Below are 24110 nucleotides of genomic sequence, written 5' to 3' on the forward strand. Positions count from 1 at the left end.
CCTTCCCAGAGGTAAGATTGCAGCAGGCAAGCAACAAGGGAGGGGATAATTAGACAAAACCCCCCCAGCCTCTCCCAGTAGGGGCTGCTGACCAGGACAGCTGCTTCTGATGTTCCTCAACCCCCCCACATGCAATCAGACACAGACGACCTGCTGCTGTGGGGGTAGGTGCAGCACTTGTATTTTTTCACCTGATGAGGCAGTAAACCAATTTCACCTTTGCATCTTTGATGTCTTCCAGGCACATTTCCACAGCCACCTGAAAGGGCTCAGCACCGCACTGAGGTCTCTCCATCAGTCAGAGCCAGAAAAGTGGCCCTTCTGCAACTACTTAAAAAAACCCCAAATCTTGCAATAAAATCAGTCTCAAAACACTCGTGTCTAAAATTAAAAGTTTATTTCAGTTTTTGAAAGGAACAGGAAAGTAGGTACATGAGCATCTTAGAGTTACACAAGTGACAGTGTGTTGTTTCTTTTCCATGTGTAGTTCCCACTACTGCCTGGCACTTTGAGATAACGCGATATATTTCTCACTGCCTTTTAGACGTTTTACAGTACACACACAGAGAAACAGCTTCCAGTGGAAATCCAGGAAATATGAACCCACCTCAAAAAAAAATAATCAAGTTTTTTAATTTGGTTCAGTATTGGGTATAGAAAAGACACATGATAAACATGACCTGGGCCAGCAGTATGCACCCAACGCTGCTGCACACCACGCTGGCACACGCTGAGGCTGCCTGGGCCCTGCTTGAGCTGACAAGCTGCGCAGCGTGTCACCTGCCAGTCCCACAGACAGCATTTCACTACAGCGTTTAAAATTTTTTTTCTTCCACCTAAACAGCTTACCCAGCACTTCTTTGCAGATGCAGCTCCCAGCGCAACTGAAGGGAACTGCGCCTGACCCAGGGAAACAGGACTTCACACACGTACTATCAAAAAGTATGGACTTACTGATGACAAAGTGTACAGGCAGCAGGCCATTCAGCTGGTACATATTGATTTACCTGGCTCAATTTGAAAGATTAAACTCTTTTTGCCACTAATTCAGCACCTTTTCCACGTAAAGGCTCTCTGACTCCCATGCAGAGGGCAGCACTGTAAGCACGAGTGACTGCGCCTGATGTCAGGCCAGTGTTTGAGCGCTTTGCTGGACTGGGACTAAGGCCATCGGCTCCTTGCACGACTGAGCACTGGAGAGACGTTAAAAGAAAAGCAACAACAACAACAAAGTCCACCCACCATGGCTAACTCTGGACTCTGAATTTGGGTACTCGCGCTGAGATGTCAGTCAGTCTCCCCACATGTGGAGCAGGGCAGGGAAACTCATCCTTTCCTCTCTTAACCCATTACATCTGGTAGGTAGAGAAATGAATTCCCCTACTTCAGCGTTACACACAGCTGCCCCTCAGTGGGAGGTATTTACTCCAACTGACTTTGTTCAGAAAAACGCGTTAGATGACAAAATTATCATGTACTACATCTAGCTAACCAGGGTTTGTTCTCAATACAAATAAGGAAAATAAATGCCTTCAACAGAAATGGTGGTTAAAATATTTTATTTTTTATATCATAGAACATACTGCTGTTTACTTTAAATCACTTTCGAGTAAAGGCACACATTGTTAAAAATACTTCAAATTTACATCACATGTACAAATGCATAAAACAGATGTACATGTCACCAAAAAATACAATATGGCTTCATAAGGTTGAGGCGGGGCTGGGACAATTCCACGTATATTTAAATTTTACAGGATGCTGTTAACACTGAGAGGACTGACTAGAACAGAAAAGAACGGACCTAAAACACTGATTATGTTACATAAATAGTACAACACATTGAATACACAACATTGAGCATTCCTGTATGGATTCGTAGGATTGTGAGTTCTGCAAATTCATCAGGCTTTTCGGGGCCACCGAGTGAGCAGCGCGTGGGTACGATCTGCCAGGTTGCAATAGTGGGAAGATAAATTGCAAATTCTCCATCCACAAACAGGCTCCTTGAAACCTGCTGATATGCTTTGTAAACACAGTGAAACAATAGACTTAAGGTGTTAACTGGAGAAAGTGAGTGAATAATAAACGGACAACTTACACGGTAATCACTTCTGGCTAAAAAGCATAAAACATTAAGTCTGCAAGAATGCTCCATGACAATCATTTAGCATTAGTCCCACCCAAGTTTAAGGCTCATATCTAAAAATTTACCTTAGATTTATTTTCTTTTGTGTAAAATTACCTGAGCACAGATATCAAAGATCTACAGAACTTTTAAAATATCTGCAGATACCTTAAAACTCCGTAGATAACTTAAAGCAAAACATCAATATATCGAATTCTACCAGCTAAAAATTCTCAAAAAGACAACTAACAAAACAATATTTTGGTATGTCAGTAAAGCCAGGAGAAGAATGAGCTTAAGCTTCTGCTTTCATCTTTTAAAAACGTACATAACATGTAATAGAATTATTCAAATAGGACTGCTTAAATGTAAACAATACATAAAACCTTTTTAAAAAAAAAGTCAGGAATCAAAATTCACGCAGTCACTCTAGTCTTCTATAAATTGTTTACAAATGCTGCTTTTCCTCTTGCTAGAGATGGCTGGTGGTTTCTTAAGCACTGATAGATGGAAAATAAAAGGACCCGCCTTCACTGAATTCTCTATTATCATTTGCACTTTGTGTCCAAGAAGCGTGAATTGCTGCCATTCTCATTTGCTAAGGTTGATTCCCTGCACAACTCTAAGGCCCGGATCCAGAAAAGCACCTACCATTGTCTAAAGAGCTCTGCAGGATCGGGTTAGATTTAATAGGTTTAAAGATAAACATGCACTTAAATGATTTGCTGCACTGGGACTCGTAAAATTTCAAAGTGCAAGGCAGAAAAAGCATCAGGTTGCACGGACAGACCAGCTCCCAGCAAAGTCAGTGCCGTCACAGCGAGGAGCATTAGACCCTTAATTTCATTTAAAAAGCTTGAAGACGACAACACTGCACGCAAGATCCATGTACATGCTTTCAGCAAACAATAGACTGGGACAATTTCCAACACAAGGCCTTGGAAATATCCCCTACTAAAAGCGCTTCCTTGATTTTGTTGAACCAACTGAAAACGACAAAGAAACATAAAACACCATCACCACCTTTTCCTCCTCCTCCTGCCTCACACACTGGTTCCTGTATCTTTCATTCCCAAAAGAAATCAATACAGATAAAAACTTAACTTTAAGCGATGAGCAACTTTAGATGAGCCTGAGGAGCAAACGGGACCTCTTCCATTCAAATACATCAGGTTAAAATTTTGATACGACAATTACAGTTATTTGTACTGTTGAACTGGGACTAGCTGATTGCAGAGGGCACTTTACAATCACTGACAATCCTGTATAAAGGGTACAAAAGAGATTCCTATGAAATACAAACCTAGGATTAAAAAAATAATAAATAAGTAGATTGATGATGGATGGCTGTCCTGCATATTAAGAAAGAAAATCACAGCAGTCTGAAGTACCCATAATTCTGTGTATAAATACGAGGTAATCCAAACAAAATGCTACAGCTAGTTTGAAAAACTAAATTGAACACTGTTTTTCTATTAAATAGATTAAAGACATTAATTCACTGAGAAGCTACATTGATAAATAAATATTTTCATGTATCAAAAATGATGGGGCGGGTACTATCAACTCCAGACTTCTTGTCCCAATAATGAAAGGTCCGAGAAACAAAAGTAAGTTGTACAGTAGTTCTAGTCTCGTAAATTTACAATACTGAATCCAGCAGGATTTGTCTAAATAATACAGTTTAAATAAGCTAATCTAAAGGAACACAGTGTCCTGTAAACATCTGACACAACCACATTGCATTCTGGTGGCGTGGCTATACCTTCTCTATGCAGGAGAAAGACAATTCAACTGGCGGTGGTAACAAGGGACGCAATCTAAAGGCAACGTTCCTGTTCTTCAGTAAGGCTTGTAAAAAATTTGAGCGGTGTACGTATGACAGCCTGTACAATTCTGAAATTTTTGGGAAAGCTCTTAAGTTTAAAAAAAGCCTAAATGTTTTAAGTATAAAAACACACATTGAGAAGATGTCCTTCTAAATGATATGTAAAAGTGTCTGGCACCAGAAACGACCACTAGGTATTATCATACCTAAGAAAAAAAGCAAAGAACCACTCAAGACAAGTGTCCCTGAACTTCGGAACAGATGCAGCCAATTAGGTTACTTCGTGTTGTTCTGTTCTCTGGAAGAGAAGTCACGAACATACACTCTTTAAAGCTGTCTGTACTACATCATCAGTATATATATTATATATACAGATGCATATATATAATATATATATTTGTGTACATATTTCTTTTACCTCAATCTGGAATCATGTGGTTTCATGCAACACACTTACCAGGAATCAAACCTATTCATTAGATCATAGCTGGTGTAACTTTAGTATCAAATCTTTTATTATACAGCGATTCAGCGTTGTTCAGCATCAATCACCTCTGCCTAGAATCCTTATCTCCCTCTTCTTTCAGTCCAGTTCACAGTTGTTGCCTCTGTCACCCTTTTTCCCACCTTCTTCACACAGGGCCTCCACTCGACGTTCAATGCTGAGACTTGATTTCTGTCAGCTTCTGAAGATAGCTCTGTGCTGCCGGCATCGAGAGGATAAACTGAACTGTCCTTTGACCTATTCGGTAGCAGCCGTATCCCATCAGTCCAAATACTGTTGCTTTTATGACAAATTTGAAAATCTTACTTGAAGCTGATGGAGGAGGCACACTGAAGCAGAGACAGAAAACAATGTTAACACCTGCACAGGTGGAAAGAACAGGCATTTTCCAATCAAAAACAAGGATCTTCGCCCCTGCCCCCCTAGAGTGCAGGAGACTTTCAGGTAACAGGGTTTGTCATGAATGAATAACGTATTCTTTGATGTTCAAGACGCCACATCAAAATTAAATAGTAACAGCAACAACAATAATAAATAATAATAAAGCTTTTTCTGCTTATGTATGATGCCACTCTTAACGGCTATGGAGCTTGACTTGGCCATCACCCTATTTAAATAACTAAGACAACATCAACACTTCTTGAAGAATACTAGAAGTTAATATAGTTTGTTGAACTGTTTATAAAATTACTATGCATACCTCTGCACAGAGACAGAAGCCAGAAGAAACAGAGCTTAAATCCAACACCTGCACAGTCAATTAACTGTCATTCAGGGTAATGGAGGAAAACAGAGCTTGGATATTCTGGATAATGTGTGTCGGGACCTGGTCAGGTTTGTGCAGCCAGGAGAGGTAGGTCTGGAGCCAGGCTGGCCCCTGCACAGATTCAGGGGGGTGTTTCAGCAAGGTGTACCCCTGGAAGCCAGGCAGGCTCACCAGCCTAGCTGCAGCTCCCAGCACGAGCACGTGGAGACCAGGCCCCTGCAGTACTCCTGGCCTCCAGAGCTCCACAGAGGACAGTGCAGACAAATCAGAGAGGCTTCGCATGAAGCTGTCCCTGATCTGGCAGATACTGCTGGCTTTGAGATCTTCCCAGAGTTACTTGGAAGTCTCTGCATCGGCCGCCTGGAACCAGGAGGGCAGAGGCCAACAGGCACACCAGGCCTACCCTTGCCCTCAAGCTGTCTTATTAACTTTGTGTACGAAGCAAACGGTTACTATTACCTTCAAAACAAAACTGGCTTTGAAAGCACAGCCACATGCACGCATGGCCTTGGACCTTCACTACCAGGCTGTGCAGTAGCTCAGCTGGCCCTGCGCCCACAGCGTGCCTACACTGCAACTCAGATAAGCCTCTCACAGGTGACAGAGTGGTCTCTGCATGTTGTTTCAAAGAAGCCACAAGTTCTCATTTATTTATTTCTAGAAAATGTTTCTAATGTATTCAGCAGCAACCAATTACAGTAGAGCAAAAACGTTATGGGCCCACTCAAACCAGGTTAGATGTGCTGAGGTTAGGATACAACTAGACTGAGTTTAGATCCGTGTGCTCAAATTAGGGCAGAGGTATTACTGGTAAGATTTTTGCATATTACAAGAATATACAGTAAGAGTTTTTAAAAAAAATAAATTCATAACAATCTGAAGAAATAGTAAGGTCTGCTCAGAGTCAGGTTCAATGCATGAACTTAAAAAATTGGAAGTCTGAGAAATGTCTGTTTCTATCCAGATGATCTTCCAAGATTGCATTCCTTTGCAACTTGTAAAACCTTACTAAATACCTGTAAAAGCCTAAAGAACTTTTCACTTTAGAGAGGTGACAACCACTAACACATAAAACCCCCTCGTAACTCCCCTCTGCAACTGCAGTGCAACCGCATGCGGGGTAAAAACATTTAACGAGAAATGGGTCTCAAATATAGTAGTCTTATGAATGTCGTTTGCTTCATATTATTTTAGAAAGTCACGTGAATTGAATATTAATGTCTTATGAAAGATACTGGTAGCCCTTCCACTTAGTTATGGCACTGTCATGGTAAAGATGATCAAGTCAAAGAGCCTGAACTTTGATGAAAAAGACCCCGTACATGAACTTGAAGATGCATAGTCAGGCTTTGGGCTATTCAGTTCTGTAATGTCAATGATGCAACCAACATTAACTATACAATTACATGGATTTGGGCAACCTCATTTTACAGGTTATGCGTGAGGGTGCAGAGGAATACGGACGCCTAGTTTGTGACTCCAGTCTTGAGTCACTCCAGGCTTAGTCTTGATACAGACTTAGGAATGGCTAGGCAGGGCTTCTGTCCATTGCATTCTTGGATCCAGATACCAAAAGTCTCTCTAAATCATATTTTAGATACCTAAATACACCATTTAGGTAGGGCACAGTCTTTTCAGTTTTTCAAAGCTTCTGATGAGATAGAAACAGTCAGTGAGGTGCTTATATAAACACAGTGAACAGATGGGATAAGATAACGTACCAATACTCGAAAGGCTCTATTATCCTAAACCACCACAGACCTGTATTACCAGGTCGTATTATAATCCCTCCCACATTTCTGAAGTCCTGACCTTTGTAGCTTTACAGAATACACACAGTACGAACATTTTGGTTCTTCAATTCCTTCTTTTACAAAGCACATACGCCTATTTTAATAGGTACTTTGAAGCAAGAGTTCTCCAGGTACACAGCTTAAATCAGCCCATATTTAGTTATATACATTAAAACATATTATTACTTTTATATACAGTTAAAAACAGGTTATGAGCAACTGTGATAGTAAGCTTGCCAGAGCCAGCAGTGCCCTGACACAACAAAAGGTTTGAATCCAAAAGTCTGCATTTACCTAAGCTAGACTGGAAGCCATCTGGAAGCTAGACTTTTCACCATCTTCTACAAACCTCACTTGAATTCTCATTTGAAAAGCCTGAAACATGGATCAATAAATTTATTTCTAGACAAAGGCATCTTCTCATCTCTATTTCCCTCGATATCCAACTATTTACTTTTTCCTTTGGTATTTCCTTTTCCTTTGCTGTAAGCACAATCTCCAAGCACTGCATGGCAAGTCAGTAAACTGACAGGCCAGAGGTGACAGTAGGGATGTTTCTTCAAACTGTGACAACCAAGAAAAAAAAAAAACCAAAAACACAACCACCCCCGAACGAGCCAATTACTGCTGACTTTTAGCAAGAGAAACTTGGAAAGGATGACTGTTACCTCATTATTTCCTGGATGTTTAAGTCCGAGTTCCAGTTCTTTTCAATTCCAGGTACGTGACCCATCCCAACAACACCAACTACAACAGCTGGGATATATTTTCGAGGTTCAGCTGAGAAAGAAAGATGGAAAAAGAGGAACACATCAGTAAAACAACTAATTTCAAGCTATAAACATATGTAATGTGTGAGGTTACAAAAAAGAATTTTCCGAGAGGTAAAGACCCTTATTACTAGATACTAAAACTCTGTTACATATGAAAAGTTAATACTCGTCTCACCTACTGCTTCTTATGTTGAAAGTCTGTAAAAAATAAAACCAGCATGGTTTCTGGATTTTCAGGAAGTGTTTGTTTCAGTAAACAGACCTGGCCAGGGCTCATACTCCAGCCTTGGGGTGAGGGGCTCAGCAGATGCAAGCTACATTAATTCCTTCCCTTCCCTGTGTGGGTCATGTTTCTGTACTGCTTATCAGGAACAGCCCTGGTCCTTGCTGCCTCCTGAACAGAGAGCTTTCTCTACCGCTTTGGACAGTGGCAGCTGGCACACATCCAAACTGTGACGAGCCCTGGGCTAACAAGCAGAATGAACAATCGGAGAACAGCATTCGAGACCACACCTGCCCCTGTTAACTTTCCTGTTACAGACTTGGCCTCGGCAAGTAACAGCAAAACACGTACCATTTGCATGCAGCGGCTGGCCAGACAGCCACCACTAGACCACTTCAACACATGCCAGCTCTCACCCTCACCTCCCGTCTACCATCCATATTACACAACACCCAGTGGAAGTTAAAGTGTTGTTCCTCAAAGTTGTGGGATTGCCTCTTCCCCAGTGAAAAAAAACTGACACTGCACCACAATAAAAGTAATTCACAGAAAACTTTCTAAGTAATAGTAATCAGGCTGCTTTCCTATGGGGAAAGTTATATGTAAATATAAGACTGTAAGGGACGGACTGTAAATTCCCTGACAAGGGGCAGAAGGCCCTCCAAGCCTTCTATGGAATGCCTCAAACACTCCCAAGGAAATCAATAATGCAGGCCCGGCCTTCGAAAGAACTGATAAGGCTAACACTTCTGGCTCGTGGAAGCGTGGGAGAACTGTCTTGTGAAGACAGGACAGTTCTGCCACTCGTGTGGTGAGCTTGCTGGTTCTCAGTTCTCAAGGCCATTGTGTCCAATGAGTGACCTCTGCTTCATTATGTGCAAAATGCATATGAAAGCGCACAGCCCTGCATATGCTAATGAAGATTGTAGAGATCATGCTAAACATCTATGACTATGGCACTCGTCTCTCCACCCAAATCATGCTATGGGTCACCTGGGAGAAGGGAGAAACCTGAGACAAGGCTGTCCTCAGCAAGGGGGGTGGACCATGCTGATTCAGCAAACATAAAAGGGGAAAATAAGTGCCCCTAGGGGATACAAAGAAGAAACAATAGAAGACGACCGTGCCTGGGAAGATTCTTCCCAAGAAAGAAGACGACTATGCCTGGGAAGATTCCCTGAAAAAGACGCTGGAACCAGGATGGGTGATCTCTTTATCTCTTCTTCTCTGTCTTTTCCTTTCTCTATCCCTCAGTTTCTCTTTTCTCTTAGAGTTGTTAGGTAACAGTTAGAGTTGTTAAGTAATGACCTTAAGTACGACCATAAGTACCGCTCGACATAAGTTGTCCTACACCTGTTGCTAAATAACACAATGCATACCTCACCACTTGCCATAGTTTGTTATATACCTAACCAGTTATCGTGGACTTGTTAAGAGCTATACTAATCATTTTGGTAAGCTAACAAGTGTTTCTATATGGACCTTGAGATTTATCTCACCTTAGTCTGCACTGTTGAGAATTTACGAATCTGAAGTCACTTACCCTCCCTCTTCACTGAGAGTGGGACATGACAAAGACATAAATAAAAAATGTGAGCAAGTCTTAGTGCCTTGCTTTAGATATCCACCTCTGATTTTTCTCCAGGAATGAATAAAAAAAAAAAAATTCAAAAGCAGCCTCTCCCCACCCTCCCCAATGAAACATAGCTGTATTAAAAAACATTAGACCTATTACACACGTTTTCAAAATTGTTTCTTTGGACTTGCCTTTTCCCAGCCTGTTCTAGGGTTGCTCTAAATCAGAGCTGCAACAAGAGAGGCAGAGCACAGCACATCACAGCTGCTCCAGCCTCCACCCGTGTTCCTGTCTGCTGCGGGGCATGATTCAAAGGTGATACCAGTAATGGTTAAAGCCCTGCCTGAAACTTAGTCCGGAAAGAAACTTTTCTCCTCAGAAGGTTCTGTGTGGAGTAAAGACAGACTGAAAAAACTAAACATGAAAGTTTCATTTGCAAGCTCTTTGGAAGAGTTCACCCAGGCAAACAGATAAAGGTTAGGAACAAATCAGACCTAGTTTAGGAATATACCAGACCAAAAGTATATTTGAGTCCTGCAAATAGTGTCCAGGAATTTCCCCTTACTTTGGCCCTACAATAGCAAATGATTTGGACTACGGTGATGATGTCCTATATTTCTGCTCATTTGAATTGTGGGGTTTTGTATTTTACTATGAATCTTAAGTATATGACTTACCTGTTTTTCTTCCCCTCTTTGCCTCTCGTGAGCATCTCATCTTCTATTTTAAGCCCTTCATAATGCATATAAACCCCTTCCAGTTTCCCAGACATTCACTGATCAATGATCCAGAGACTGAGCTTTTAAAATGGTAGATTTAAAGGGGGAAAAAAGAAGAGCAGGGCAATTGCTAAGCAATTCCTCTTGTGGCTCACGACCCAGTCAAGGACCAACAATAAAACTACATTTTCAGCCTGCGCTTTGCACCAAGTAACTGAATGCATTTGTGCCTCTTTCAGCCAGAGCAGCTGGGCCAACAGGAAATACTGTGTGTTTGGACAAACTTTATGAAGGCAGCATTGAGGTAATATTAGGCAAAGGAGATGCAAGAACACAAGTGCAATCACTTTGCTATTTTTTCAGTCACATGACAGTGCCAGAGGTCTGCACTGAAGTGATTAACAACCAGTATCTTCTTAAGATAGCAAATCAGAGGTAACCCATATCTCAGTATGCTTATATAGAGGAAGGGCACGCAGATTACTTAAGGCAGCAAAATACTTCCAAAGGCTAGAGAAATGCAATTATTCTTATGCCTATACCTTGCTGAAACATGTGGAGTCACATGTTTCACCATCATTGCCACATCATCAGGATTCTTAGCAGCCCAATTTAAGCAAAGCATGAAGAGCACTGAAATTAGAGGCAATTAATTTAGCAAGAAATGTGTTCCTGAGCAGCTAGTGGTGACAATGAATTTGGTGAGGTAACAGGGTGGATGTGAGACGGATGACATAAGCCTAGACTGTCCCATGCTGTGCTGTAATACCAGATGCCTGCCTTTTGAAAAAGATGTCAGGCTAACTGGTATTTTCCAGTTTAAAATAGCACAATGAGAAAGAAATCAATTTGGAGTCTACTGCCCTAGGTGGTTGCAACAGAAAAGTAACATCCCTTTTTAATTTTTTAAGCACTGTAATCGTATGAGACACGTGGCACACATGAGCAGAACATCCCAGATTTCCTGACAAGAACTGAACTTTGGACTAGGACACAAAGAACACTTTGTTTTAAAGCATATGTCATAACCAGCAATTACTTTCTGAGGCTCGAGGTAGTTCTATCTGCTTTGCTGCTTGCTTCAGCATGTAGGTCAAGTAAATATCTCGTTCTGAGACAATCGTTCGATGAAGATCGGGGAATTCGCCAATCATTTCTGCCATCATCTGCTCCAGTAAATCTTTCTGTTTGCATTTCTCCACATCATCTTTACTGAAAGAAAGGTAAAGTTTTCTCAGTATCTGTTATGCTTTTAAAGCCCAATACAGACAAACCAATGAATAAAAACAATTGGGTATTGTACACATTATTTGCCTAAACCCATGCTCTACACTTCTCCCCCAGTTCTCTTCCTGCAAAACAATCTCCCTAAACCTGTAAAACTGGATACCTAACAATGCCTCTGCAGTGAGGGAAAGGGAGAGAGGTCACTTGCCTGTAGGCGGTGCAACTGGATTTTCACCCTTCCCAGTCTGAAAGCTGACAACCCAACTGAGCAAAAGCACCAGGGCTTCAAAGGAAATAGTTGTCATGGTGCCCCACTTCCAGTGTATATTAATAAACTTAGAAGGTGCAACACAGAGCACACCTCAGGAAGCAGATCTGATCACTGAACACACAGAGGCTCTATTTAAGGAACAAAAAAAGCGCACCGTAACGCACAGTCTGAGGGGATGGAAAGAGTTCTGCAGGTTCCTAGGGTCAATCACAGGTCTTCAGCAGGGAAGTCAAAGTTATAAATCAATTCCCTGAACAGAAGAATAGGAAATGGGCAGAAAATAAATAAATAGAAACTGTAGGAGTAAACGTAATGCGTTTTTATCCTTTTATTGGTGCTGTTAAACCTTCTGTTTGCACCCACAGCTGTGGTACAGTCATAGTTTGTGTCAACAGAATAATCTGATTTTGCATCGCTGTCTACTGAAGAATGATGCCAAACACACTTATCGTTAAGTTTCCAAGATCTAAAGGACACTACAAATGTCAACAGGCACAGCCAAAATGACAAATGCATTGCTAGCTTTCAACAGATCACAGAGGCACCAGACTGACAAATTTGATGTTTAATTATTACTTCATTTTCTGTAGAATCTTGTCTTGATGGCTGAGTGCAAAATACCCCCTCAACAGCTTCCTTTCCTTTTCAACCCCTACCCATGTGTTATTTTTAAAAATCAATCAATTTACAACAACAACTGAGATGTTATGTCCAAAATTCAGGGGGAAGCTAGTGTGCGTATACTGTAATTGTTTTAATAATGCAGTTGAAAACCAAAACATTCTTAGGAGGAATAGAAGAATGGGAGAAGTTGCAGAGAAATACATCCCCCAATGCCCCCCAAAGGCCTGCAAATAGTTTCATGCTGGTATGAGACCCGTAAGAAAATTTATTTTGTGCACGAACTGGAGTTAATGGATTGAAAAAGGGTCAAACTCATTTTACAGATGAATGTAACAGCAAGTATTTACAGGAAACTACAATTAACTAAGTGCTAAAACTTGATAACAGAAGGTTTAATTGACCTGACTAGGCCCAACTTTAAAAGCCTGAAAAAAACCGCCATAGATCACTCCATGAGCTGTGCAGAGCTCTGGTCACGGGGTATCAGAAAGGCACTGAGATTCAGGGACCATGTGCACGGGGAACCCATTTCTGGCAAGCCTCCCACCACTGCGAGTCTGGGAGGAGCAGACTGAATTTAGGAGGACAGCTGTGCATGCGTTCTCACCCAGTTCAAGGAAGTTACCACACACCTACTTGTGGACAGAAGGAAAGAGGAAGCAAACTTGGCACTGGGATGTCTCTGAAGGGCAGGGGCAATCAAATTGGGCAAGAGAATAGCTGTCTGAGAAGCATTACCGAAAGGCAAAAGAGTTCCTAACAATGTCCCTTTAAAGAGGCAGTAATCATTAAGAGTCCACATGTTGTTCACAGACTTTAAATGTTTTCTCTTGTTCCAAAAATCCGCTCAGACAGCAAAATCAGTTCTCAAGCTGCCCTGATTTAGATGGAACTTAGCGCAGCAGGCCTACATCCTCTGGAAAACTTAAGGAAGTATAAATTAGCGTACCGAGGCCCTACTCTCTTCCATTTACAATATCAACACACAGTAGTGGGAAAGATTTTACTTTCAGCATAAAAATAAAAGAAAAAAAAATTTTTTTAAGTACACTAGGAATTCTCCAGCACCAAATCTTTCACTTGACCTGGAAGTAATTTATCAACAGACAATCAAAGACAGTGCTGGAAAAAGATCAGAAAGCAGCTTTCTTTTCAAAAAATATGGATTATTACAGGGCAGTTTGTATATTTATCCTCCTCACTAACTCGAAGAAGTGTCACTACATCAGGTTAGGTACTGAGGACTTCCAGCTCATACTGAAGTCAAACTGAAGAATTGAACAATTCACCTCGATAACATATGGGATGCTTATTCATACCTGATTGGGTCAGATAAGAAGCAAAGGCCCCAGGCAAGCTTGACTTTTTGCCAGAAAGACAGTGCAGCAATCGCTCTCTTAAACGTAACAGGGATGGGTCGGTCTCCAAGATGGAATTTACAGAAAGGTACTTTACTGGCCTGAAAGAGAAGGCAGTCAACATTTCATACTGCAGCACAGTACATCCTTATTAAAAGAATGTTTGTTTCATTGTGTTATACAAAGTTTCTTAAAAAAGAGAAAGTAGTGTCATACTTCAACATCAAAAAATATTTTGGCTTTGCAGTAAATAAAATTTCAGAAGTACTACTTTATAAAAGAATACCTCAGCTACAAGATAGAGTAGGTATTATGTTATGTTATTACTCTTAAGTAAAAACATTAAGTTGTAATGCCTCCCTCTTTAGGTTACTTTTACCTAAACAGAAAGCTGCTGCGTTTGACTACTTAATGTGAACAGATGGGGCTCAATATCTATCTGGGTCTGAATGAAGTCTAAGGTAAAATGACTGTGCTCATTTTGCTTTTACCTAGGATTTGTCAGGATCACAAACCTACTAGCTTACCATGGTAAAACATATTCAAGAAGGAGCTTACAAAACAAGAACTGATGCCAGACGCTACACAATGCAAGGCGAGACTTTGCCATAGCTTAGACTGACAAATTTTAGCACAGTGTGGAATTCCTAGAAAATTCTTTCCTATGCATACCTGTGTGAAAATTTCAAATAACCCTTCTAGAACAGGACAGAGCTAATATATATGTATTTTTTCTTTCCCACTGTTGTAGGAAAGACTTAAAATGGAAAACACTTAAAATGTTTCACTTTTGCCTGGAATTCTCAGGAAAGTAAGCCTTGAAACAGTTTTCTTAACGATAAATACATCAAATTATTCCAGATTCTTTAGCACCTATGTTATCTCAGATTTCCTTACTAGTACCTAGTTTACATAAAAATAGCAAGAAACATTCTGCAAGGTGGATACATACAGTTAAAACAATGTCTCAGTATTCCCAGACAAAGAGAGTGGCTGTGATATACAGTAGAACTGCAGATACTTCCCAGTATCACAGCTGGCAGCAGTACAAAAGGGAATGCTAAAACACCAGATAGGACTAACAGACCAGGCAGATGTTTTACTTCCCCAAACATTCTTTCTAGATGAATGCGTTAGCTATCACTAATGCTTTAGAGCTTGTTTTCACAGCCTGAAACCTTGACACCACCAATGGTGAGACGAAGATCCATATCCAGAAATCAAAACCAATTATTTTACAGGAACAAAAAATTATTAATGAAAACAAATGCCATCAGAAATAGCATCAGGAAAAACCCTTATGTGAAGCCTTTTTGGAGTTGCTTTCATGCCATTTACGGCTACAAACCTCTGTACTTTTGAGTACACTTCAAAGGCAAAAATGATTCTTATTACTTCATAGGCTTCAGTCAGCACAAGTATGGCCAGAGTGCTCTTTTGTAGTTTCCTGGTTTGAGGTAAAGCAGAACCAACTTTCTGTTTTAGTAATTTTACTTCTTAGCTAGGCCTCTTCTAACTCTCCAAAATTAACAGCATGTTGTGTCTGAAACCATTTGTTCAGAGTGGTAAGACAGTTTGTGCCAAGGAATGGTATGCAGAGAGGCTCTTGATTACGCTTATTGCTATAACAACCAAGCTCAGCTAATTTCGTTATTTGCCCCCTTGGATGGTTGGAGGCGGAGGGGAACAGAGGGGTCCCACCTGCAGGGAGGAGTGGACAGGACAGGTGACCAAAAATTGACCAACAGGGGTATTCCGTCCCATCTGCCCCATGCTCAGTATAAAAGCCGAGGGACTCTTCCTTCAATGGCTGACATCCGAGGAGGACACTGTCTATTCAACTGCCTTTGGTCCCGATCGGTGTGTTCCTGACTCCATCTCTGGAACCAGGTTCCCACTCATCGCTGAGTCCAGCCTGGGACTTCCCCAGTGCCTGATGGTGACATCATCCTGGGAGCTTAATACAGTTTTGTATATACTGTATCTATTTCATTATTTTCCTTTTTATTTTCTTCTTAATATTTTAAAGTAGTTTAGTTTCTTCTAAACTCATAAATCTCTCTCTCTCCTCCTCCTCTCTGTGCACAAGAGGCTGGGAGGAGGGATCTGTCACCGGCCATTGGCCAATTTGGCCAAAATCACCACATCTAGTCACTAACAAATGGTATTATTTAGTTTGACTCTGGGAGCAAAAGGCTAGTAATTTGACTTCAGAAAAAACATTTCAAGTTCTCACCTCTTTGAAAGCCTCCCTGAATTCTCCTCCTGGGGCCATTCCCAGTTGTTCTGTGATGTGAGCAGAAACCTTCAGAAGCAGCATTTGCATCAATCCAGACATGACTCCATTCTGGCAGAAAAGGAAGAAAAATGTTAAAAAAAACAAACAGAAAAATCAATAACCTGTGTGGATTTCTCTGAAGAACAATGCACTGTTCAGTCATGAAAACAACATTAATTATCTTAGTGAAGAAGCAGCACTGAAGCTACCTTTTGGAGCCAATTCACTGATCAATACAGCTCTTTTAATTCAGTTTCTATCTGCTGTGAAGCAGCTTTTCACTTCAGTGTGCAGCTAAAGTATGCTCCCTTTCAACAAAAACGTATTGCAGAGTTAAGAAAAGGAGGGCAGCCAGATGTACAGTCTATATTGATTACACCTGCTTGAAGCAAGCATTCAAATAACCGAATGGTAAAACAGCTCATACTGTGCATTTAATTTTTCTTGATCTGGTGAAAAAAACAAAAGGGACTACAAGAGTACATTCCATTGAATGTACAGTGAATGCCATGCTAGAGATACTGAAAGGGAAATAGCTAGTCATTTAATCATAAACACTTCCACAATCCTGGGAAACACTAGGCTGAGCACCGGTTAGGTTAACAGCCACAGAAACACAGAGAATCCAGCGTTGTGCAAGAAATTGCTGTGCATGACTTCAGCACATAAGACCTTAGAAAAGACCTGACGGTCCTGAGCATGACTCACTCCCATAAGCCGACTAAAGGCTCCTCCCCACACAAAGTCTATTATTTTTTATCAGTGTCTGACTGCTACCCATCCCCAAGCATAACCTGTACCTTGGTTATGCATCTCCTCCAGTCTGGCATCAGTCCATACCACTAGCAAAAGGAGCATTCCACCTTCCCTTGCCAAAGGTTAATTTCCTGCTATATCACCAGCTTCACACAACTGAAGATGATGTTACGTGGGATAGCCTGAGTTAATATAACTTGTTGAAGTTACCAGAGGAAGGTCCTGGTCTCTGTTCCTCTGAGGGACAAGCTTAAATGACCCACCCTGTGCTAGATCTGATACTCGTATGACCTCTCCAAAGGCTGCAGGCAGTTTCTGCACATTGAATGGACTCAGGAGTCATGGAGGACCAGAACTGGCAAAAAAAAGAGGGGCTATTTTCAAAGCTAATTAATTATGTGCTTTATCATGCTACAAACTAGTGAGCATGGCAGAAAGACAGGGCAATGGCCTCCTGGGGAGAGATGAGGAAGAAAGAGGGCAGTGAGAAAAAGGGTTTTCAGCATCCTTGACATCCAGTTCAAAAGTCTGGGGGACAAAGGTTTCCAGAAGTTCGGGAAAAATGCCTATGAAGAAAAGAAAACAGGATAATGCAGCTTGAGGTCATTTTCTGGCTGATCTCCCCTTCAGGATTGATGTATTTGAAGTTGTATTTTTACACAGTGACAGAAAGATTCATCCTGCTGGCTAGCAGAGGGACGCACCTTTGAAGTGCATCTGAGTCATTTGTGCTCTTCACCTGCAGGAAACTCAGTGCCTGCTGTATTTGCTCAGCAACAAAGAGATAAAAGGTGACAGGCAGCCATATGTAGCAGCAACCAGCAACAACTGGCCAGCCACAAAGTATTGGGGATAAAGTGCAAAGTGTACGAAAAACGATGGCAGCCAAACAGTAAAAGAGATTCTCATCAATAATAGATCATTCAATGTCAGATAAAGGAAAGCTGACCACAAAAAACCCCCACTAAATCCTGAGTGGCTGGCAATAATTTCACAGGTTACATACAACAGCTATAAACACAATGCAATGCACATGTAGAAAGAAACTTAACTGCACAGGCAGAAGGGTGCAGAGCTATTAGCAGGCAGGAGTGAGAAAGCAAAACACCAATTTTATCACCCCAATGCTCAACAGCAGTCAGAAAGCAAGAAGAGTGAGAGGGATTACTAGGAAAGGAACAAAACGCAAACATCTATGTGCTGCTGTACAATCTTTAGTGGACTCCTGCCTTGAAAACAAGACACTTGAACTAGAAAGTGTGCAAGGAACTACCAAACATATGAGAAAAGATTAAACATATCAAATGCTCACGAGGCTTGGGAAAGGATGACTGAGGAAGATACACTTTAATCAGACACTGTGACTAGCATGGAGACAATGAAAAGGATAGGAGAAGAGAGGAACAAATACTCAGGTAAAGTACGACTGCAGGTTCTAATGCCTTTCCCCAGGCATCTGTTATTGCTAGCTGTCAAGACGGCTTCTGGAGCAGATAAACTTTCCATCGGCCTCAGCACAGCCATGCTTATACTATGTATGGAAACACGACATAAGGAGGGGGCCCTGCAGCTACTCTCGGACTGTATAACAAGCCACAGATCCAGCACTACCTGCAGAACTGTGAGCAGAAACAAACTGTTTTTATTTTAATCCTGTGTATTTCTTCTTTTAAAAACCCTAATTCCCATGGACACATCCTTATGCAAACACAGCCTTGCCACCTGGAGCCTGGAACTGGTTTTCCTACTGCTGCAAGCACACCAGAGGTTAGACTTTAAAGCACAAGTGAAGGTAGCAAGTGACAGCAGCCTGCTCCTGTCCCTGTGGATGTACCTGTCATCTACCAATTCACATGATATCCATTTTATTTAACAGGACAATCCTGTAGGTTACCTAAACATGGAGGGCTGTATTACACAGTGCAAAATGAGAGCTTTTTCACTGGCCAGAAGCATTAAAAAAATCCAACTTTACAATATATTCCTGCACAGGTAACTTCAGCCTGAAGGAGTACGTTAAAAGAGTGAGGTTGAGCTAAGATTTTGCTGCAACCAGCCCACTTTCTCTTCTGCCCCAGAACAGGGTTTCTCAACTCCTCCTCTGTGCCAGGACCAGCAAACCTTACAGCCACACAGGGACATAATTCCAGTTACAAAGCCCTGTTCAGACTGCCACACGGCCGTGGCGTGGACACAGAAGGGAGAGTGGAAACAGGAAGCCAGGGAGAAGATAAGACAAAACCTGTCTTCCCAGTTTGGTTCCAGCCAACTGTTACTGTGCATCTTCAGGTAACCCGCATGCGAGCCAGATACCAGTCTGCACTGTGTTGCTTTGCTTAATGGAAAGCAAACAGTCAGTTCTCTGCAAACAACTGTAAGGGTTTTGAAATTCAAGGAGGGGCTGGAGAAAGGCTGTTTTTAACCTGCAACAGTTGCTCAATAAGCTGTGAATACCAGTGACCCACACCAAGTGTGTAATAGTTTCACATTAACACTCTGCTCAGCCTCCAACCCCAATTGACAGTAATGGAATGCAAATTTACTCATCAAAATTTATACAAGTGATTATAAAGACACACACTTGTTTTCTTTTCCTAAGCTGATACTCAAGGATGAAAGTTACAAGCAGTTTTGACTTTTGGTGTAACTTTTGGGCCCGAATGCGCATTTCAATGAGAGAGGACAACTGAAGCATGACTGAGCAACTTCGCAGATGGTTTGATTTTTACTAGAGAAAAACAAAGACACTATAATTTAGCAGGAGACAGTTGGACTGTTTTTTCTGGTTTTCCCTATAAACCCCATGCTGCTACTGAATCAAAGGGGGAAGGTTGGGTTTCCTTTTTTTTTGGTTGAGACTATAGATGGAGAAATATATTATTTAAAAGACACAATGTCCAAATTTTATTATTTGCATTATCCCTGGTGACAACAGAGACTAAGATTGAGTTGTAATAATAGGAAGGATCTTTTTATTATTCTCTGGCTGTGTAGCCAACACAGTCTGCGTTTCCTACTGTCTGCACGCAAGATCACTTCAAGCACTAGTAGGAAGTGCTAATTACGAAGCTGCCAACAAAAATTTTCATCACAGAGGAAAAAAAGTCTGGTCTTATTTTCATTGTCCTTTTCCTCTTAAGAGGGAAGCATAGCAAGAACTGGTGCATTTAGCTTTGATATAAAAAAAAAAAAAAAAGAAAGGCTTCTGTACCTGTTTACTAGGTCAGAAGACCCACAGCTATACTGCTCTGGTTGTTGTGAACATGCAGTCTTTTGCCTACATGCATCAGAACAATCCGCCTTACCTAAAATAAATGGATGGATGCAGTAATTCATGCAATATGCAAGTGTTTTGCAATGTTCTTTCCTTTGACAGGACATAAATAAAGAAAACAGGAAAGACGCATTATTGCCTAACTCTCTGAGTCAGAAAGCCTGCACTAAGACACTATGTGCATGCACACACCCAGGTAAACGAGCCCCTAGCCACTGCAAGTGCTTCTGCGTGGATGCAGATTATATTCTTACAAGGGGTACAATCCTGGAAATTCCCCAGTAACATCAATAAAACAATTCCAATATATAATTACCACACAATCAAAATAACAATCTATGAATTTGTTCATTCAACTGGACACTGGAAACTCTTCTTATTGTTGACCACATACTGCCATTCTTATCAAATATCCTGTCATTTTTAAGTCAACGTTGTGCTGTTTCACTGTGCCTAGCTTAAAATTACTTAAATACAAGCTAACTGTGTGAAACTGAAAAAATACAGGACAACACTTATTTTGCACACACATCCCAGACAGCATCAAACTGCCAGAGTAGTTATGATTTGAATGGAATCCCACATTTTTCAGCCCAAATTTTTCAAAAACTTCCCTTGTGGCCAACTGTCAATTAGAAACTACTCAAAAGCCAAGTGATGAAAATTTAAAAGAAAGAGCAACACACTAGGATGAAGAAGAGATCCAACTAAACAGATCATGACGGACAATACCAAAATTAAGTGCTCCCTAAATAGCTGTGACACAGATGCAGATTGCAGGAATAATAATCATATTTAAATACATTAGCAGAGCATTACAGTTACAAAGTTAGACTTGTGTCCTGCAAATGGAGCAACTGTTAAACCCAGGAAGATTCCTGATGAGATCAACTGCCCACACAATCTCGCTGTGGACCAGAAGCCCTCAATAGTGCAGCTGAAAAAAACCCCACCAAACCCAACTTTGCCACTGTAATGGTACTCTCACCTCGGTGAACAGCACTAGGTTCCTAGCTGGTGGGAACACTGGGTTTGCTTGTAACTTGACAAATTGCTCTTAGCACAAACCTTAAATTCTTACTGTGGCAATCATACCTGCTTTATAGCTTGTTGAAGTTTTTCCAGATTTATTTCTTTGGCTTCTTTTAGTAACGTCTTTTCATCCATCTTTAGCATAGAAACTCTGTACTGGCATAGTTCCACCACCACTACATCAGGCTGCACTTCTTGTATTGTCTGAAAAAGATTAATTTATTTACACCAGTTTAGGAAGGATTAAACAGAAATGCAGCCAATATCAATACCTTCATGAGAAAAGGGACCTAATAAAAGCACATTCCAGCAATTTTCAATTAAAAGAACAGTGAAACAGTAAATAAGACCTCCAACTAGCTATGTATTGAGAAAAACATTAAGGAAGATGACAGTGAAATGCTTTAGTTACTGGATGCTTTGGGACTGGGAGATGGAGAACACATTGGGTAGGGGTGGGGGTGGAGAAAAACTTGATGTTAAACTTTTCACATTCACAAAGTTCCTTTGACCATACTCTGTGATCATTTGTGATCTGAATTAGAATAAGCTTTGTAAGAACCAGGGTTGATGATTCTGGCACAAGATTCCTCCTCCTCTTGCTCCTGAAGAATAAAGCCACCCTAAACTGCAGGCTTTGCATGAGGTACAGTATGAAATAGGTCCTACTTTCACCACAGCTTCAGACCTATTTGCATCTTGAGAATGGAATCCAAGTTTGGGGCAACATGGTTTTACAGCTCAGTATTATACACCCCCAGCACACAGAAGTTGTAAACTGCAGTTTCTATTCTAGGCTTTGCATCTTCTCAGCACATCCCCATCACAGCGAGTATGCAACAACCACAGTACGCACTGTAGGTGTGATGTGATGCTGTATCGTGACAGGCAACGTAAGCTTCGCTAGTGAGACTTCTACTTTTAGCACTATATCTGCATTTGCTGTTTAAGGGCAAGTAAAAATATTTGAGATGGTGGAGCAACATACTGCATCAAAAAATTAAGGTAATATGTCTGCCTTTTAGTTCATGCCACAGCACTGTTAGCCCTCCAAGAGCTAACGAGAAAAAAAAGAAAGAGAGTCCGGAGGTTACACCACAGAACCAAGTCAGAGAGATGGACTTCATTCTGCTTAATGCTGAGTTGACAACATTATAAACATGCTGCTGAGTGGGCTCCCACTTAGTATTTACCTTCACTACATCCTTTTTGCTGCTGTCACTGAAATGGGCTGTTCCAACCACATACACTTTAGAACCATCCTCGGTGTCAAGCTCAGTCACAGTGCTTGGTAAAGTAGGCTTTTTCTGCCTCTTTTTCATCTTCATCTCCAGGAGAATTTTAAATGCATCTGCATCAGCTATAAGTGTAAAGAAAAACAGAAACGAAAAGCACACATGACTATAAAGTGCAGGCAAGTAAAGCAGAAAATAAAAATGTCACCACTAAACAGCAGAGCAGAGCTAAAAGGCCATTAGTTTACCACTGTAATCTTACATTCAATTCTGAGGCTACATCATTGAGAGTGCCACCACTGGAGAGGCTGCCTCCAAGCATGGGTCTCAGTCCAGGTTTCCTACCCTGTGGACACTGGGACAGGTTGTCCACGCAGTTCAGTAAGGGAAAGAGAGAAGCTGTGTGGCAGGTGAGGTGGATAGAGAAGCAAAGAATACTTAGAAAAGGTATCCACTAAATTGGGAAAAAAAAAAAAAGAGCATTTTTTTAAATTCTAGAACAAAAGCGTTCCCTTTTGGAATTTTATCTGCATAAATGATAGCAACCCATGTACACTGGTGTGAGCATCCGGTAAAGTCACCTGCACATATTGGCATGTACAGGATACCTAGAGTACCAATCTTAGCCTTTTCTATGATTAACACACCAGGGATCAGCATACAATTGAAAATAAAACCTTAAGAGGTATTCAGGTCAGGAAACCAATCATTCTTCCCTAGTTTCAACAACAAACTAAGACCAAAATGGTACAATGTGAGTTCAGCCCATCTGTGTCAAGCTTGCCATGGAAAATAGGAAGATCTATCAGTTCCATCACAGTCGCTTGTTAAATGCCAGAAAGCTTCAGCAACTGAGATAGAGAAGCTTCAGTTTTACATCAATGGGAAATACAGTAACTTTGAATGAGTCATCTTTAAGCTGTAATGCATCTTAGAAAAAAAAAAAAAGCATCAAGTAGGAAAGTAGAGTTTTGTTTCCAACCAACTCTCTTTCTCTGGCAAGCTGCTGCACAAGTTAGCAGAAGTCTCAAGTGGTCCAGAAGCCTGGAATAGGATCATAATCCCAGGAAAAAACAAAGGTTAGTGAACAGTTTGCAGGCAGGACGTCAAAGTTACAGATAAATTACAGCCTCCTACCATACATTCATTAATTTCATTAATCTGGTTTAACTATGTGGCTCTGGCCCCAGACCTGTCCCACAAATATTTATCTCACAAGATTTTATGTCAAAAAACACAAAACAAAAGCCACCCTCCAACATCCTCCTTAGTTAGCATTTTAGCAGCCTACTACTTCATGGTCAATACCCAAGAACACGGTGTGTTGCAATCAGTACGGACTGATCTAAGACCATTTTGCTGCCAAAACAGATGGTGGATGCTAAGGAGGGGGTGAGGAAAACATGACTGTAAAAGGAAGGAGAAGAGGCAGGGCTGTTGCATTTGTAGCACTCTCAGTCACACAATCATAAAAGCAGCCATAGTAGATCAAGCAAAATCTACAAATATCTTGCCTCCCGCAATGCTCAAAAGTGGATATCTGAGGAAGAATATAAGAAATAGGGAAGTGTGGACAATACCTTTCCCAAATATTCTCCTAGCCTAAAGCTATTTATGGCTCAGATTCTCACAGTTGAAAATGGTTTCTACATATTCAGTAGCCCTTAGAGGATTTAATTTCTATTAATTTTTCAAGCCTTCACCTCATACATATATTCAGAATAACATGTCGTGTGAAGAAAAA

General features: G+C 41.0%; 1 protein-coding gene across 3 annotated transcripts in view; it reads right to left on the minus strand.

The window, feature by feature from the left end:
* Nucleotides 1-375: 375 nt before the first annotated feature.
* Nucleotides 376-24110, minus strand: part of TRABD (TraB domain containing) — a 39693-nt gene continuing 15958 nt past the window's right edge. For 2 of the 3 annotated variants that reach the window (XM_063323343.1, XM_063323344.1), the window contains exons 4-10: nt 22325-22491; nt 21195-21335; nt 16028-16138; nt 13753-13892; nt 11351-11523; nt 7689-7800; nt 376-4790 (exon numbers count right to left, since the gene is read on the minus strand). In XM_063323343.1, the coding sequence (XP_063179413.1) occupies nt 4613-4790; nt 7689-7800; nt 11351-11523; nt 13753-13892; nt 16028-16138; nt 21195-21335; nt 22325-22491 (1022 nt within the window). In that variant the 3' untranslated portion in view covers nt 376-4612. Of the gene's footprint in view, nt 4791-7688; nt 7801-11350; nt 11524-13752; nt 13893-16027; nt 16139-21194; nt 21336-22324; nt 22492-22628; nt 22780-24110 lie in introns of those variants that run through there. The other variant, XM_063323345.1, reaches the window with a different exon arrangement.

Source organism: Chroicocephalus ridibundus, chromosome 1 (genome assembly GCF_963924245.1).
Source record: "Chroicocephalus ridibundus chromosome 1, bChrRid1.1, whole genome shotgun sequence".
Taxonomy (NCBI): Eukaryota; Metazoa; Chordata; class Aves; order Charadriiformes; family Laridae; genus Chroicocephalus; species Chroicocephalus ridibundus.